We start from the raw sequence: 15,635 nt of genomic DNA on the forward strand, positions 1-15,635 counted from the left end.
GATCTGGCCACACTAGATGCGCATGCCTCGTGCATAGGTCGTGTTGCCAACTACTTCCGGAACGAAGGATCGTCCATTTTTCTGTACACGCGCAATGGGTGAAGAGCCATTTTGTACGGAGCAGCAACGTGGCAGCCGGCGTGCCCGGTATTCTTGCTATCATGAATATTCGTGAGTATCGTTCAGTTACACGCTACTTTTAAATTTCTTTTTCTACATGCGTATAGCTGCGAATGCCCGTGTATGTTTATGTTATCATCGGATAATGTACACACGTTATTCACGATTCAGCTATGTTATTGCCTAGTCCATCATTCGATCGAGTCTTAACACGTTGCGTTTAGTGTATTCGTTCTATTTTCATGTTGCAGCCTTAATGCTGTGTACTTCACGTACAGCAACGATTTGTAATCCGTAGATTTGTTAGTTGTAATAAATTTTATATGTGATTTCAGTCAACTCAAAAATTAACCCTTTTATGTACAATTGCTTCGAATATTTTCGCTCACACCACAGCCGCTAATTCATACAATGTCGTTTTGTTGCTCGAACTAAATTTAATTCGATCGAAATTCGTTAATACAATTCGTATTTATATCTTTCACTGTTAAAAGTTTTCGATACTTATCTAATTTAACCTAGACGGTATTATGCTTTTGCAAGAGCAAAGTAAACGTTGATTGTAATTGAACGAGCTAATAAATAAAATGCTCAGCCAAAGTCAAAGTTATATTGTATTTCAGCCTTAATATTGTTAATCGCGATCACGCGTATAACAATTTGTTTATCAGCCAACGAAGTGCACCAGTCGACGAATTCTTACTTAACAGCAGCTGATAAAACTCATTTTAAAAAAATCCTACAGCCAGGTTTAACGTCAAACGATATATCCATTGTACATTATGCTGTTCAAGGATATAAGCTTCTTGGAGAAACTATATCAAATCAACAAGTAAGAATCTTTGCAACTTATTTTAGTCACATATGTTTGTACATTGGATGTATTACTTTACTTTTGCTGTTTATAGTTTTTTAAAATAAATGAAAAAAGAAATATCAAATTGCTTCAGAAATCTAAAAATGAAAGTTCCTTTTAAGAGCTTCCTGCTCAAATGGAACTGTGAGATGTAAAAATGCTTATTTTACTTCTAATATGAACTTCCATATAAAACTAATTAAAAGCTACAATTTTCCCCTATTTAATTTCAATGTTTTTTTGTTAGTATTGTTAGTGCACCGCATTGTATGTAAGCGGAAAGAAATTTTTCTTCCGCTTGTTTTTTTCCTCTGTGTTTATTTATGTCTCCTTCGATTGTAAGATAATAAGAAACGTCTGGTGAAAGTTTTGTACAAATTGATTCAGTGCTTTCTGAGTTTAACTTGCAAAAACAAATGTATAAATTTTATCTTACTTCTTCAACATGATGAATAATGCAAATATTTGAGGAACACAATGATTCTTTGATTAGTCTTTCTGATAAAAGAGTTAATCTCTTAAGACATTTCAAACATCTCCTGGCATTGCTTCAATCAAATTTCTGTGCTCTCAGGATATTTGCAATGACTTGATGAAGATTGCAAAGGATGGCAATGAAGTTACTACAGAAAAAGCTTTTTACATTGCGTCTACATGGAAAACCATTGGAAATTGTAAAAACAGCCCTGCTCCAATGATCTCAAAGGTATAAACTAGAATTCGTAAATAGGAATTTTTAGTTTTAACATTTTCGTTACGGCCGTACAGTCCGCGCGATTCGCGTGCTTGAGCAAATAAAAATTCGTAAATTAAATAGCGCCAGCAATGAAAAGTAAAAGACTATATTTTTTTTCACAATAATGATGTTATAAAACTTTCGTTCTACTGCACTTTTACTGTGAAGATAGCTACGTTTACTGAATGAAAACTCTAATATAGACTCTATGAGTCTGTTCGGTGGGAGATGTTAATGTAAACCTTTTTTCTCTGGATAGGTGCTCCTGAGTACGATAGAAAAGGATGGCGCTACTATGCAGGAATTGCATTTTGCAGTAAATGGGTTGACCGCATTATCCGAGAAACTACCACGCGACAAAGTCGACAAAGTAGTAAAGACGATACTGTCTATGTTACGAAAGGACGATAATTTATGGAAGTACGATCTATTTCATTAATATTTTAAACAAAAAACTGCGTAACTAGAGATAAAACTTACAAAAGTATGAATGTTTTACGAGCAGTTTGGGTTACACGTTCCACATCGCGTCAGACCTAGGAAGTAGCGGTGCATTTGTTTTGGATCGTATCGAAGATGTCGTTATTCAAGCTGACGAAGTAGATGGACAGTACTTACAGTTCGAGGGTGGCCTCTCTGTGACTAGTGAGCATAAATTCATTCATACCAATTATGCGGCTGATTACGTAAAATGGATTTCTAAATGCATCTTTCGTGCTCATTTTCCAGGTTTCTTAGTGAGCGGTATTTTAAAACTCTCCACCGCTATGAAGGAAAAACCGCCATTGACCACTCAACAAACCGTTAAAATGGCTAATTATTTTCTGTCTCGGCGTTCTGTGCAGACGCCAAAAGGCGTGGCGAATTTACTTTCGGCGTTAACGACTATGGCAAACAGTAATATTGAAAAGCCAGTTTGCGTAACGTTAGCCAACGAAGGAATCGATATTTCTGTCCAGCAGCCTTTAGTCACAGTAAAAGTTTGCGATTTCCTCGGTAATCCGGTGACCGGTCTATCCAAAGTGGTCGCGAATTCGGCATCGCGTGTTGGAACCGATGCGGCTATTTTAAGCAAACAAAGCTTGCAAGCTTCGCCGACGGATAAGTAAGTATTCAAATTATACCTTATTGTCCCCAAAACTTTACCGATTCCGTTCCATTTACGTCGAAATTGGTTATACATTGGGGTACAGTAATATTCGTCAATTTAACCCTTTGACCTTTTTTATTACGATCCAAAGAAGATCAAGAAAATTGGCGTACAGAGTTATTTTGTATGTTTGCAAAGATTGAATATTTACTCTCGCTTTAATTCGTGTTTCAGAACATTGTATACTCTCAATCTTATGGAAGCTAAGCCAGAACGCGGTTTCTATAAGATATCTGTTGCGGCGGGATCAACTACGAACACCGTCACAGTGAAAGTTCTTTGTCAAGTAGTAGTCGACTATTTGGAAATTGGAACCGGCGATGCCGATCAAACCACTCAACCGAAACTTTCAAGGTAATATCTATCGTCCTTCCGCGAGAAGAAGGCATAGCGTGCTTGTATCCCCACTCTTGCTGCAGTCCGCTGATTGGTTGTCACCGATTTTCGTCACAGTTTTCGGCCAATACCTGTCAGTCAGCGGACTGCAACAGCATATTCTTCTCATGGAAGAATAGTACGTGGCCAACTTTCCACGCGTTATGAAAATATACAGGGTGCTCGACCACCCCTGGAAAAAATTTTAATGGGAGATACTAGAGGCCAAAATAAGACGAAAAACAAGAATATCAATTTCTTGATCGAGGCTTCCTTAAAAAGTTATTAAAAAATTAAATTAAAATATTTCAAATCATTCTGGAAAAATTATTTCTGGTAGCGGGGGTCAATTACAATCATTTTTGGTGAATACATATACCCCCAAAATCCTACGTACTTTCGAGAAAAAAATTCTTTACCGAAAATATACTGTATGGCCGGAAATGTTTCTATAACTCTTTTACGAAGCCTCAATCAACAAATTGGAATTCTTGATTTTCGGCTTATTTTGGCCTCTAGAATCTCTCATTAAAATTTTTTCCAGGTGTGTATGTGTATGTGGTTAATATCTTGATGTATGTTTCGTGTTGTTTACAGAGTGACTTATCCGGAGAAACTGACTAATAAGATAGAAGCTGACTCGCAGCAAAAATTGGTTATGCGATTTTTGCTCAGGGACAGTGCCAGTAAGAAGCCTATGCGAACACATCAAGCTTTCGTGCGACTTTCTTCCGCGTCAGTTTCGAACGATGGAAAACAGGGCCATGAAATTTTATTTGTGGCCGAACCGGACGCTTCGCACGTCTACAAATTCGACATGGTAATTCCGTGTTTCGATCGTCCGTCGATCTTACGATCACCAGTGAAATTATTTGGAAAACGTAGATCGTATTTTTGAAATGTTTCAGCCAGTCGGGTCCGCAGCCGCGAACTTCGATCATCAGAGCGGAGACTACAACGTAGAATTAATCGTCGGTGACGCCATATTGAATAATCCTTTCCAGTGGAAAGTAGCGACAGTCACTTTAAAATTCCCCGAATTGACATCGGCCGAGCGAGTCGATAAGAACATTGCTTCCAAGCACAAGTCCGATATCTACTCGACTAAACCAGAGATAAAGGTAAAATGCCTCTGTTTTTTTTGTGTTTTGGTTGTAATTGCACGTATGATATATCTCATGATTTACGACTGCAAATTAAATAAACCAATGCTCGTTAGTGATAGCAATTCGCTCGAGATTCTGTCACCTCCTTAACATTGGGAGATAAATATTGAATGCATATCTATTCTATATTTTTTAAGTGAAATACTTGGAATATCATATTCATTCGAACACGGTTATTAGTTTGCGACGTAGACATTCTTTGTTTCGTCAAATGATTTGCTAATCTTTGATACTCGTGTATTTCAGCACATGTTCCGCGAGCCAGAGAAAAGGCCTCCCGCTTTTGTCTCCAATCTATTCACCGGTTTGTGCTTAGCACCGGTTCTCTTGTTGCTGATTCTATGGGCTGAACTTGGAGCGAACATATCGAACTTTCCATATTCGGTTAGCGCCTTTACGTTCCACCTTGGATTGGGAAGTAAGTACATTTCACTTCGATCAATGGTACATCGTAAATCAGACAATTCGCGTAGCGTGCCCGTTACTCGACAGATTGTGTCGTCTCTGCGCAATTTGCCCACATTCGGGCACAAAGAAAAGGTGAACGTTTCGCAAATGCAAGTGTTATGATATTGCATTTGTAGCCCAATATTCGCGACATTGTCTCCGGAAGCGTAGTTTTATGCATAAAATATCACGATATACAAAGCATCGTTAATTTATTTGTTTCCGGTTTTCAGGTATCTTCGTACTTTTTGGAGTATTTTGGCTGAAGCTAAACATGTTCGTCACTCTTCGATACCTACTTAGTCTCGGTGTAGCCACGTTCCTCAGTGGCAATGAAATGTTATCACACATAGCCCATAAACGTAAATCACGTTAAGTCACTGGAGCATCGCAAAATTTCATCCGAAGATCCAATTGCCCGACAAAAGTGAACACAGAGGAGAAAAGACTTACGTTGTCGAATCGAGCAAGTGTCGTGGGACGAGACGAAGGAGGAGCAACAACATTCCGTCGTTCGCTGTTCACGTTTTGTCCATTAAATTTTTATCACGCTAATTTAATCGAGACTTTTTATAATAAATGAAGTTTGTTGCGTACGGATAAGAGCAATAATTTTTTGTAGCGATTACTTGTGATCACTACAAATCAGATTTACTGCGCAAACTCAACTGCTATCGTAGCTGTCAGTTTTATTTATTAAAAACCAAGTATTCTCCACACACACATGTAATGCGGCAATTACGAGTGTACACGTATCGCGGGAGTATATAAAAGTTTAAAATTAATAACCCGTAAAAGCTTGTTGCATACTTCGCTATTCTTCGTTTCAGCATAGATGCTCGTGTAAGGCGTGTGATACTGTAACAGTAAGTAGCGCGAGTACGTGTGAATGTAAATATATACAATTATCGTTTTTAATAAATTACGTCAATATAAACGATACCATGGGTAATTAAGGTACGTACAAAGGACAAATCTCTCGTTTGTATTAAAAGATCTTTAGGAAAAGGATTATGTTTCAGTAGGGTTCTTTTACACACTTTGTTCGATCAAATGTGGGCGTTAAATATGTCTCGTTCGCGAACCAGCGTTTCACGTAATTTTGTAGATCATACGATCGCGTTACTAATCGATTCCTTTCTATGCGTAATTCTTCAACGATTATTTTAACGAGGCCTAAACGTCGCCAGAAGTTCTCTAAATTTGTAAAGTCTGCGATCTAAAAGAGATATTTTCGAATAATTGTTCCGATCTATAGACGTAAGGTAACAAGAAAGAAGACACGAGTAATATGCAAATTAAAAGTTCTGACTAGATCAAATGGAAAAGTATCGTCCTCGGTGTTAGCCGATTGCGCTGAAAGCACAGAATGATCAGCCAGGGGTGGAAGTATCTTTTCATCTTGCGTTTCGTACTTTCGACAGGTTTGCATACATCCGAGTATGCGTTCAGCTTTTGTCATCAAGCTCTTTAAGTGTTTTACGCTATTGTTATATTCTCTGGACATCGTCGTTGTTCTAAATTTATCGTTATTGCGACCTGGTGAATGGCCATCCGGTTTTATTTACCCAAGTTTTACGCCACGAATGAATTATATTTGTCCTCGTTAAATAAGGAAATTTACCAAAAATGAAATGTTCGTTCGCTTCTCGGTACGCGATCTGAAAGAAACGTGACTCCTGTACAACATCGCGCAGCTCGTTCGCCACGTTGCTCTTGTAAAAATTGATTTTATCGCGATATCTCGCGATCTCCTCGAGGAGATAAGAGATCCGTAGACTCTGTTCGATTATCATTTGCCGATCCGACTCGTCTTTTCTTCGGATGGCATTGTAAGCTCTTCGACGATCTTCGGTACCTGTTGGAACGAATGTTCGCTAATTTACAGGATTTTTACCATTGGAGCACTGTAATACTTTTCCGATAGTCTAAGAAAACGCTCCGCAAATTATCCCAGAGGTCCTCGAGTTGTTTCTGAAGCTGTGCCGCGGTCAATCTTCTCTCATTCTTTCCGTCCTCCGCGAAAGCGTCGACCTTACCTTGAAATTAACATTTCTTTCGAATAATCAATTTTTCTATTATCAAAAGATTTGGTGCTGCGCAAAAATGGAACGTCCATAGTCTTACTTATCGCGTTACTTTTTGCGGCGGTGAACGCATTCTCGTTTCGAAGGTTCACGAGTAAATTGATTTTCACCAACAGAGCTTCGTCCTTATTTCGATGATAATTGATATTTTCGAAATCGTAGATTTTGTCCGCGAATGCTGTTTCGATGTTTTCGCGAAAGAAAGCGTCCACGCTTTTTAATCGTGTTTCGTGCGTTTCGAAAGATAGATCGATCGTCTCCGCGTGAGCGCCGTCGGCCTTTCGACGTTGATCTTCGGTTTCTTGCAAACCATCCAACAGTAAACTGATTCTGCGAGCAAGCGTTGGATTCGCGTCCCCATGTGGGGGCAATCATCAAATTAACACTTTTACTAAAACTTTACAATAGGTTATTGATCTGATCAACAGATTATTATTTATTACGCATTTAATAAACAAATGGATATTCCACTGATCATCAGAAAAATTTTAGCCGTCTCTCTTGTACACTTCTTTACTCTACTACTTAACTTGAGTTAGCAGGTAATGTCATAAAACTATTTTACTCAGTTATACTTCTTTTTACCTGAAGTATAAGGTAAAAAGTACGACGTACAAGGTATATACGACTACATGTACTTTTTAATTTTCTTACAGGCCTCTGCTGGCCACTGCTGACCACTTCTGAAATATCTGGCAACGTATAACGATTACTACTGGCTTCTTCTTCATCACGCGGCACGAATCCGTTTTACCGAGAGTAGAATACGATCGTTGTACAATTCGCAAGAGTATGAATAAGAATATGATAATCGTTTATCACAGGACGAGTCTTGGACTCGTTTACCTGTAGTCCTTGAGATCGAGGGCATGGTCCAGGGTCTGCCAAGCTACTTGAATCTTTCTCTCGATATCCGGCATTGTCATTCGCATGAGAACTTCGCGCCAAAGCTGTCGATAACGATCCGTGTTGAAAGCGCTGAGCTTTATCTCGCGAGCCAACGCTTCCTTCTTCAAATCTCGCGCCTCCACCGCCGGCTTGGCGCGCCGTTGTCTTCGTTTGCGTTTAGGCGGCATCCTCGTCTACTCAGTTTACCGCGAAACGATGTTTCGTCGACTTTTTTCTGCCATTAATCACGACTCTGCCGCTCTTCACTCCAGTTTGACGTTCGCCGTTATTACGTTTCTTACCGGTCGGAACTTGTTTCGATCTTTCGATACCGGCGGTATCTTTGAAAGACCTCGGAGGGTCGACAAAGACAAAATGACATATGCCCTCTTTCTCGATTCACCGAAGCTGCCCAAAGTAAGTTCGGACCGTCTCGTGGGAGTCGAGAGAGAAAGGTTCACACTTCCCTTCTCGCTCTTGAGCAACTAATATCCGACTTTCCATCAACAGGTTTCCATTGGCCTCTGCTGAACGCTGCTGACCACTTCTGTTACTTCTGACAACGTATAACGATTACGACTGGCTACTGTTAGCCTCTCCCAACCTCTGCTGGCCTCTGCTGACCACCGCTTATATTTCTGACAACGTATAACGATTACTACTGACTTCTGCCTGCCTCCGCTGGACTCTGCTGACCGCTACTGACCACTCCTGATACTTCTGACAACGTATAACGATTACGACTGGCTACTGTTAGCCTCTCCCAGCCTCTGCTGGCCTCTGCTGACCACCGCTTATATTTCTGACAACGTATAACGATTACTACTGACTTCTGCCTGCCTCCGCTGGACTCTGCTGACCGCTACTGACCACTCCTGATACTTCTGACAACATATAACGATTACAACTTGCTACTGCTTGCCCCTGCTGGACTCTACTTGCCTCTGCATGCCTCTGCATGCCTCTGCTGGCCTCCGTTGGCCTCTGCTGACCGCTGCTGACCACTGCTGACCGCCGCTTATATTTTTGGCAACGTACAACGATTACTACTGGCTACTGCCACCCCCTGCTGACCTCTGCCAGCATCTCCCGACCTAAGCTGGCCTCTGCCAACATCTCCCGACGTCAGCTGACCATCGCTGACCACTGCTGACCGTTGCTGACAACTTGTCACATGATATAATATAATATAATATGTTTATATGTATTAAAGTTTTGTATAATGCAAGTCTATGACAATAAATGATATAATTTCAAAGTATTCAATGTGTTCTCATCATTTTTTACCGTCCTTTTCCTCTCCAAATCATTCTCTTACCTATAAGATGCGTACCACCTTCTTCGCAAGTTCACCAGCATTTTAGAAATGTTCCGGGAACTTTGGAAATTCGAATTTGACCTTGACCTTGGCCCAGTTTCGAAAGTGGGTCAAGGCCATTCGAATCTTAGAAAAATTCTCCGGCCGCTTCGAAAATCCAAATGGCCTTGACCCAATTTCGAAAGTGGGTCAAGGCCATCCGAACTTTAGAAAATTTTCGGCTGCTTCGAGAATCCGAATGGCCTTGACCTAATTTCGAAAGTAGGTCAAGGCCATTCGAACTTTAGAAAATTTTCGGCCGCTTCGAGAATCCGAATGGCCTTGACCCAATTTCGAAAGTGGGTCAAGGCCATTCGAAATTTCAGAAATCTTCCGGCCGACTTGGAAATCCGGATGGCCTTGACCCAATTTCGAAAGTGGGTCAAGGCCATTCGAATTTTAGAAAAATTCCGGCCGCTTCGAGAATCCGAATGGCCTTGACCCAGTTTCGAAACTGGGTCAAGGTCACCGGCATTTCAGAAAACGCTCCAAGCACTTTGGAATTCCAGTTTTAAGTAGAGAAACGGTTTCTTATAACTAAGGGAATAATGGGGAGAGGAAAAGAAAGGTAAAAGTGATGAGAACACATAGAATTCTTTGAAATTATATCATTTATTGTCATAGATTTACATTATACAAAGTTTTAATACATGTACATCATGTTAGAAGTTGTTAACAAAGATCAGCGTGGTCAGCAGGGGCCAGCAGAGGTCAGCAGAGGGATGCAGAGGCATGCAGAGACTAGCAGGGGCAAGCAGTAGCAAGTTGTAATCGTTATACGTTGCCAGAAGCATCGGGGGTGGTCAGCAGAGGTCGGCAGAGGCTGGGAGAGGCTGACAGTAGCCAGTCGTAATCGTTATACGTTGTCAGAAGTAACAGGAGTGGTCAGCAGCGGTCAGCAGAGAGCAGTAGCAAGTTGTAATCGTTATACGTTGTCAGAAATGCCAGGAGTGGTCAGCAGAGGTCAGCAGAGGCTGGGAGAGGCTGACAGTAGCCAGTCGTAATCGTTGTACGTTGCCAGAAATATAAGCGGTGGTCAGTAGAGGCCAGCAGTGGCAAGCAGAGATCAGCAGGGGCGAACAGTAGCATGTAGTAATTGTTATACGATGTCAGAAGCATCAGGGGTGGTCAGCAGCGGTCAGCAGAGACGAGCAGAGGCATGCAGTGGCAAGCAGAGATCAGCACGGGCGAACAGTAGCATGTAGTAATTGTTATACGATGTCAGAAGCATCAGGGAGGCCAGCAAAGGCATGCACTGGCAAGCAGAAAGCTGCAAAGGCAAGCAGAGACTTGTAGGGGCATGCAGTAGTAAGTATTAATCGTTATACATTATCAGAAATACCTGCAGTGGTCAGTAGCGTTTGGCAGAGGCCAGGAAAGTTCAGCAGAGACAAGCACACGCTGACAGAGATCAGCAAAGACCAACAGAGGGTAGCAGAAGTCAGTAGTAATCGTTATAGGTTGTCAGAAATATAAGCGATGGTCAGCAGAGTCCAGCAGAGGCAAGCAGTAATCAGGAGCAGTCAGTAATAGTCGCTGTATGGTGTCCAAAGTTGTCGGGAGTTCTGTACTTTTGTTAGCACTGGTCATCAGAGGTCATCAGAGGCAAATAGAAACCAGGAGTAATTTGCAGAGTTCAGTAATGAACTCTAGAAAAGGCAAGTAAAAATAGCTGGGCAGTCGAGATTCCGAATCGTATGCCGTTGACGTGAGGTCGGATTTCAGTTGTTCAAGAGCGAGAAGGCAAATGTGAGCCTGCCTCTCTTAACTCCCATGAGACGTGTCTACGGTGCACTCGGCGCTTCGTCTGGCATCTTTGATTTATATCGATCACGCGTATGTATGTACGTGAGCTTGTAGTGTTTCGGAAAGTTGACAAAGGCAAACTGACGCATGCTCTCTTTCTCGCTCCTCCGAAGCTACCCGAAGTAATTTCGAACTGCCTCGTGGAAATCGAGAGAGCCGCCCAAGTTTGTCGTGGAAGAGTTTGTTATTTGCAACGATAGATGGCGCTTATTTTTCGACCTTAAACCCCCTGGTGCTAAAACGCCCAAGTTTGTCGTGGAATAGTTCGTTGTTTTCAACGCTAGATGGTGCTTATTTACCGACCTCGGGCCCTCTGGTGCTAAAAAGCCCAAGCTTGTCGAGAAATCCATCTAACGTGGACGATACGAACTATTCCACGACAAACTTGGGCGTTTTAGCACCAGGGGGCTTGAGGTCGGTAAATAAGCGCCATCTAGCGTTGAAGGTAACGAACTATTCCACGACAAACTTGGACGTTTTAGCACCAGGGGGTTTGAGGTCGGAAAATAAGCGCCATCTAGCGTTGAAGGTAACGAACTCTTCCACGACAAACTTGGGCGGTTCGAAATTACTTCGGGTAGCTTCGAGAAAGAATCGAGAAAGAAAGCATGCGTCAGTTTGCCTTTGTCGAGTTTCCGAAACTTTACGAGCTCACGTACGCACGATCCGGCATAGTGTGACCCGGTAGTGCACCCGGTGCTCAATCTGGCATCTCTGCCTACGATTGGAAAGCCCCATGGATGGCAGATGTACCGAGGAGCCAGAGAAATTGTCCCTGGCTTAGAATTTTTCAGAAAAGGTCACTTCACTATTGGTCAAGATCTCATATTATATTAACTAACGATCGATGTCGTTGCTATTAAGAAACCTCATTTTACGGATGGTAAAGCTAGGTTTCTCTCATCGTCGATGTCGCACAAGGACAATCTTTGTGCAGCACAAGGCTGTCCCTTTTCTCACAGGTTACAATAGGGTTACAGATCGGAAGATAACTTTAGAACCCGACCATTTTCTTTGGTTTCACGGTGAAGTCCACCGTGACCGACGTAATTCCCGATGCTAATTTGGGAATAAGTTATTAAAGCCACGGGAAGAAAAAAAAGGAGAAAGAATGCGAAACTGGCGGTCACGTAACGGCAGCGATTTTTTTACCTGAGCTAGACGCTTTTTTTTTCTTTTTTTGTTTAGTCGCAAGATGATTTCAAAATTGGCTGACCGGGAGGAGATCGGCGCTTGGGTGGGGCGGGTGGCGAATACGGTCAAGTAAAGAAGATATTGCTTTCGAGAGGCTGCGAGGGAAGGAGATTCGCGCATTCCGGTTTTAAAAGTGGAAGCGCGCGTCACATGGGAGGGATAAAATCTCGCCATTACGCGTATAAAAGTCTAAAAGGTGGAAGCGTTCGAATGTTTTGTTCGTTACTAGTGTAAATTCCGACAAGGTAAGAGTCCTCCTTCGATCTTCGAGTCTTCTCGTTTCTCTCATCGCTCTGACGGCCGTTGTCACGCGTACGTGATTTCGATCGTAGTGCCATCATTCATTAAACTCGTCGAGTCTAATATTTTAACACCGTATCTATGCTTTCGTTATAGATTTTGCCACTAAGAGTGATAAAACTGTAACAACAGTGAAAAATCGAACCAAGTGCACGAAATGAGTTTCGATAATAAATTTTGATAATTTCAATGCATCGAACAATTGTGTACCTCCCTATAACGACTTTTACTATACGTTTTACGATCTCTATCGATGGTTTCGGATGAAATTAAAATTAAATTTTTTGGCTAACACCCCTGTTTCTCGAATCAAATTTTTCACCGACGATAACGTAATTTTTTCTTTTATTTTAGATGACTTCGCGCTATTTTGTAATTCTGAGCGTTGTGCTGTTGCTGATGGAACACACCCGCGCAACAGATCCGACTCCGTACGAGACAAAGCAGCTCGCCGCGACGAGGAACGACCGAGTCCAAGGACAAACGACTAAACTGAGTCATCTCGTTCGACGAAAAAGGGCGCCCTTTGGAAAACTGGCGTTGCTCGGCGGGGCTGCCCTCGGGGCTAAAGCTCTTGGCAAAAAGGCTCTGTTGCTCGGCGGGGCTGCCCTCGGAGCTAAAGCTCTTCTTGGTGCTGGCATCGTTGGGGCTGGCTTGTACAAGGCGAAGAAGTGAGTATAACAATCTGAAAAAAAATAGATGATTAGTCTTATTGGAAATAGGTGGTGGAATGAAAAAAACAATTATAAAAGGAATAACTTTTAACTTAGCTTTTATTGGAAACACTAGGAAGTCTTAACGCTTTGAAAGGAACATACAGAATGAATAGGTCAGTGACCAAAAATTCGTCCAGTACCCTCAGACCCAATCGGTCCTATACTTTGCCTAATCAAGTCAAGCTAGGGACACACAGCTGCACCCTCTTGACTTGTATTTCTCACTTGTTAATTGTCTGTACTTGTTTTTCTCACATTAAGAAAACTTTCTCTTTTAGAAGAGAAAAACCAACAAGTCTAATTATTGGGCATGTTAAAAATTAATACAATTTTTCTTGGTAATTTCAAACGATGAACCTTCTATTTAGGGATGATTTTGCACTAAAAAATATTTGAAATTCAAACTACCATGAAGAAGTGAGTATAGCGATCTGAAAAAAATTCGAAGATCAGTCTATTTAATTATTGGGGATATTAAAAATTAATATAATTTTTCTTGGTAATTACAAACGATGAACCTTCTATTTAGGGATGATTTTGCACTAAAAAATGTTTGAAATTCAAACTACCATGAAGAAGTGAGTATAGCGATCTGAAAAAAATTCGATGATCAGTCTATTTAATTATTGGGGATATTAAAAATTAATATAATTTTTCTTGGTAATTACAAACGATGAACCTTCTATTTAGGGATGATTTTGCACTAAAAAAATCTTTGAAATCCAAACTACCATGAATCTGAAGATCTTCCTCCGTGCAACGACTTCCTTAAAAGTTCATTTAAGATTATTATCGTTTTTTTAGGAATTTAATCGTTCCACGGTGTACCGTTATGACATACATACTTTGCTTGTGTAATGAATTTTTTTTATCCACGACTAATCAACTATTCCAGGGTATCGTGGGAGACCTTCGCACTCCTGGAGAACTCGTTCTGCGTCCGATCTTTAATTATTACGAGCTGTTCACGCCTCCTGTGAGCTTTGAGGTGTTAGCGTCACGGTTTCCTTTCGTTGTAGTTCAATGTTAACGTCTATTACTTGGAAAGATTGCAGAAATGATTTATAGTCGTCGATTTAAATAGATGCAATTTGCACAATTCTTACTCGAATCCAATTTGTACCCGAACGTAATTTACTTTACCATTTCAAAATATTGCGCCAATTATTAATAATTAAATAAATTAAATAAATTCGTTTATTATATATATATATATATCCCTCTTAAATCTCTAGATTCTAGGGAGAATCTAGAGGCCAAAATAAGACGAAAATCAAGAATATCAATTCTTTGATGGAGGCATCGTTAAAAAGTTATTAACAATTAAATTCAAAAATTTCAAATCGTTCTGGAAAAATTATTCTCGATGGGGGGGTCAATTACAATCATTTTTGGTCAATAGGCATACTCCCGAATTCCTAAGCGTTTTCGAGAAAAAAATCCGAGTAGGACAAATTTTTCGGTGAAATTAAAATTTTTCAAATCGTTCTGGAAAAATTATTTTCGGTTGCGGGGAACAATTGCAATCATTTTTTGTGAATAGACATACTCCCGAATTCCTAAGCGTTTTCGAGAAAAAAATCCGAGTAGGACAAATTTTTCGGTGAAATTAAAATTTTTCAAATCGTTCTGGAAAAATTAGTTTCGTTTGCGGGGGACAATTGCAATCATTTTTTGTGAATAGACATACCCCCGAAATCTTGCGCATTTTCGAGAAAAAAATTCAATACAGACGAAACTTTAAATGTTAATAACTTTTTAACGAAGCCTCCATCAACAAATTGGTATTCTTGATTTTCGTCTTATTTTGGCCTCTACAATTCCCCATTAAAATTTTTCCCAGGGTACTCGAACCTTTTAGGAAATGTTAAATAACCCATTTTCGTTAACCTTTTAATCCAGAAGACCCTTAGTATTATTTAGACATAATTCGGTTTTAATATATATTTTGGACATTGTTTAGCTACAGTGGCGGAAGCAGCTACGCCAGTGGATACGCAAGCTACCAAAACTCGTACGTAGGACTTCGATTCGATAAATTGCTCAAAAATAAAAATTCTAACAATATTTCCGTTTCGCAGCAGGTGGGGTCGATGATAGGCTAAATAGTAAGAAGGGGAGAGAAAAATAGGACCAAAAATCATTTCCACCAGCCTAACACAATTGGAGGAACACGTCGATCAGAAAAGAAGAAAAGATCCTTGACGTTGTTCGACACGGAACGAACGAGAGAATCAATTAGCTTTTCCATTCTTCTATCTACATAATTAATAAAACGTTTAAAAACTATCGTTATAATCAACCAAAAATTGAATTGTGAAATCTCTCGACTCTAAATGAAAACTAATAAAACAATTCCTCTAGTCGTTCCTCTATTCGATTCTATAAATTATGTAATTCCATGTTGTAACAATTTACGGGTATAACAATTACCGGA

General features: G+C 40.5%; 3 protein-coding genes across 4 annotated transcripts; 2 read left to right on the plus strand and 1 right to left on the minus strand.

Annotated features, from left to right (window-relative positions):
* The first annotated feature begins 43 nt into the window (after positions 1-43).
* Positions 44-5,787, plus strand: Ostdelta (oligosaccharide transferase delta subunit). The gene is made up of 11 exons (XM_076781024.1): positions 44-171; positions 744-952; positions 1,551-1,682; positions 1,972-2,132; positions 2,218-2,357; positions 2,442-2,817; positions 3,037-3,216; positions 3,835-4,057; positions 4,146-4,358; positions 4,650-4,821; positions 5,084-5,787. The coding sequence occupies exons 1-11, from the start codon at positions 162-164 to the stop codon at positions 5,224-5,226; spliced, it is 1,959 nt and encodes a 652-aa protein (XP_076637139.1). The 5' UTR covers positions 44-161; the 3' UTR covers positions 5,227-5,787.
* A 113-nt stretch (positions 5,788-5,900) lies between these two features.
* Positions 5,901-8,075, minus strand: LOC143349639 (uncharacterized). The gene is made up of 3 exons (XM_076781032.1): positions 7,784-8,075; positions 6,978-7,267; positions 5,901-6,889 (listed from the first exon to the last, which is right to left on the minus strand). The coding sequence occupies exons 1-3, from the start codon at positions 8,011-8,013 to the stop codon at positions 6,744-6,746; spliced, it is 666 nt and encodes a 221-aa protein (XP_076637147.1). The 5' UTR covers positions 8,014-8,075; the 3' UTR covers positions 5,901-6,743.
* Positions 8,076-12,138: 4,063 nt separating this feature from the next.
* Positions 12,139-15,545, plus strand: LOC143350633 (uncharacterized). Of its 2 annotated transcripts, none has more exons than XM_076782675.1 (4): positions 12,139-12,427; positions 12,837-13,153; positions 15,162-15,212; positions 15,280-15,545. In XM_076782675.1, exons 2-4 carry the CDS (start codon positions 12,837-12,839, stop codon positions 15,293-15,295), a joined length of 384 nt encoding a protein of 127 aa, XP_076638790.1. In that variant the 5' UTR covers positions 12,139-12,427; the 3' UTR covers positions 15,296-15,545. The 2 variants fall into 2 exon arrangements, with proteins under 2 accessions (XP_076638790.1, XP_076638791.1); XM_076782676.1 differs by having other exon boundaries at positions 15,283-15,545.
* Positions 15,546-15,635: the final 90 nt, after the last annotated feature.

This window comes from Colletes latitarsis, chromosome 2 (assembly GCF_051014445.1).
Source record: "Colletes latitarsis isolate SP2378_abdomen chromosome 2, iyColLati1, whole genome shotgun sequence".
Classification (NCBI taxonomy): Eukaryota; Metazoa; Arthropoda; class Insecta; order Hymenoptera; family Colletidae; genus Colletes; species Colletes latitarsis.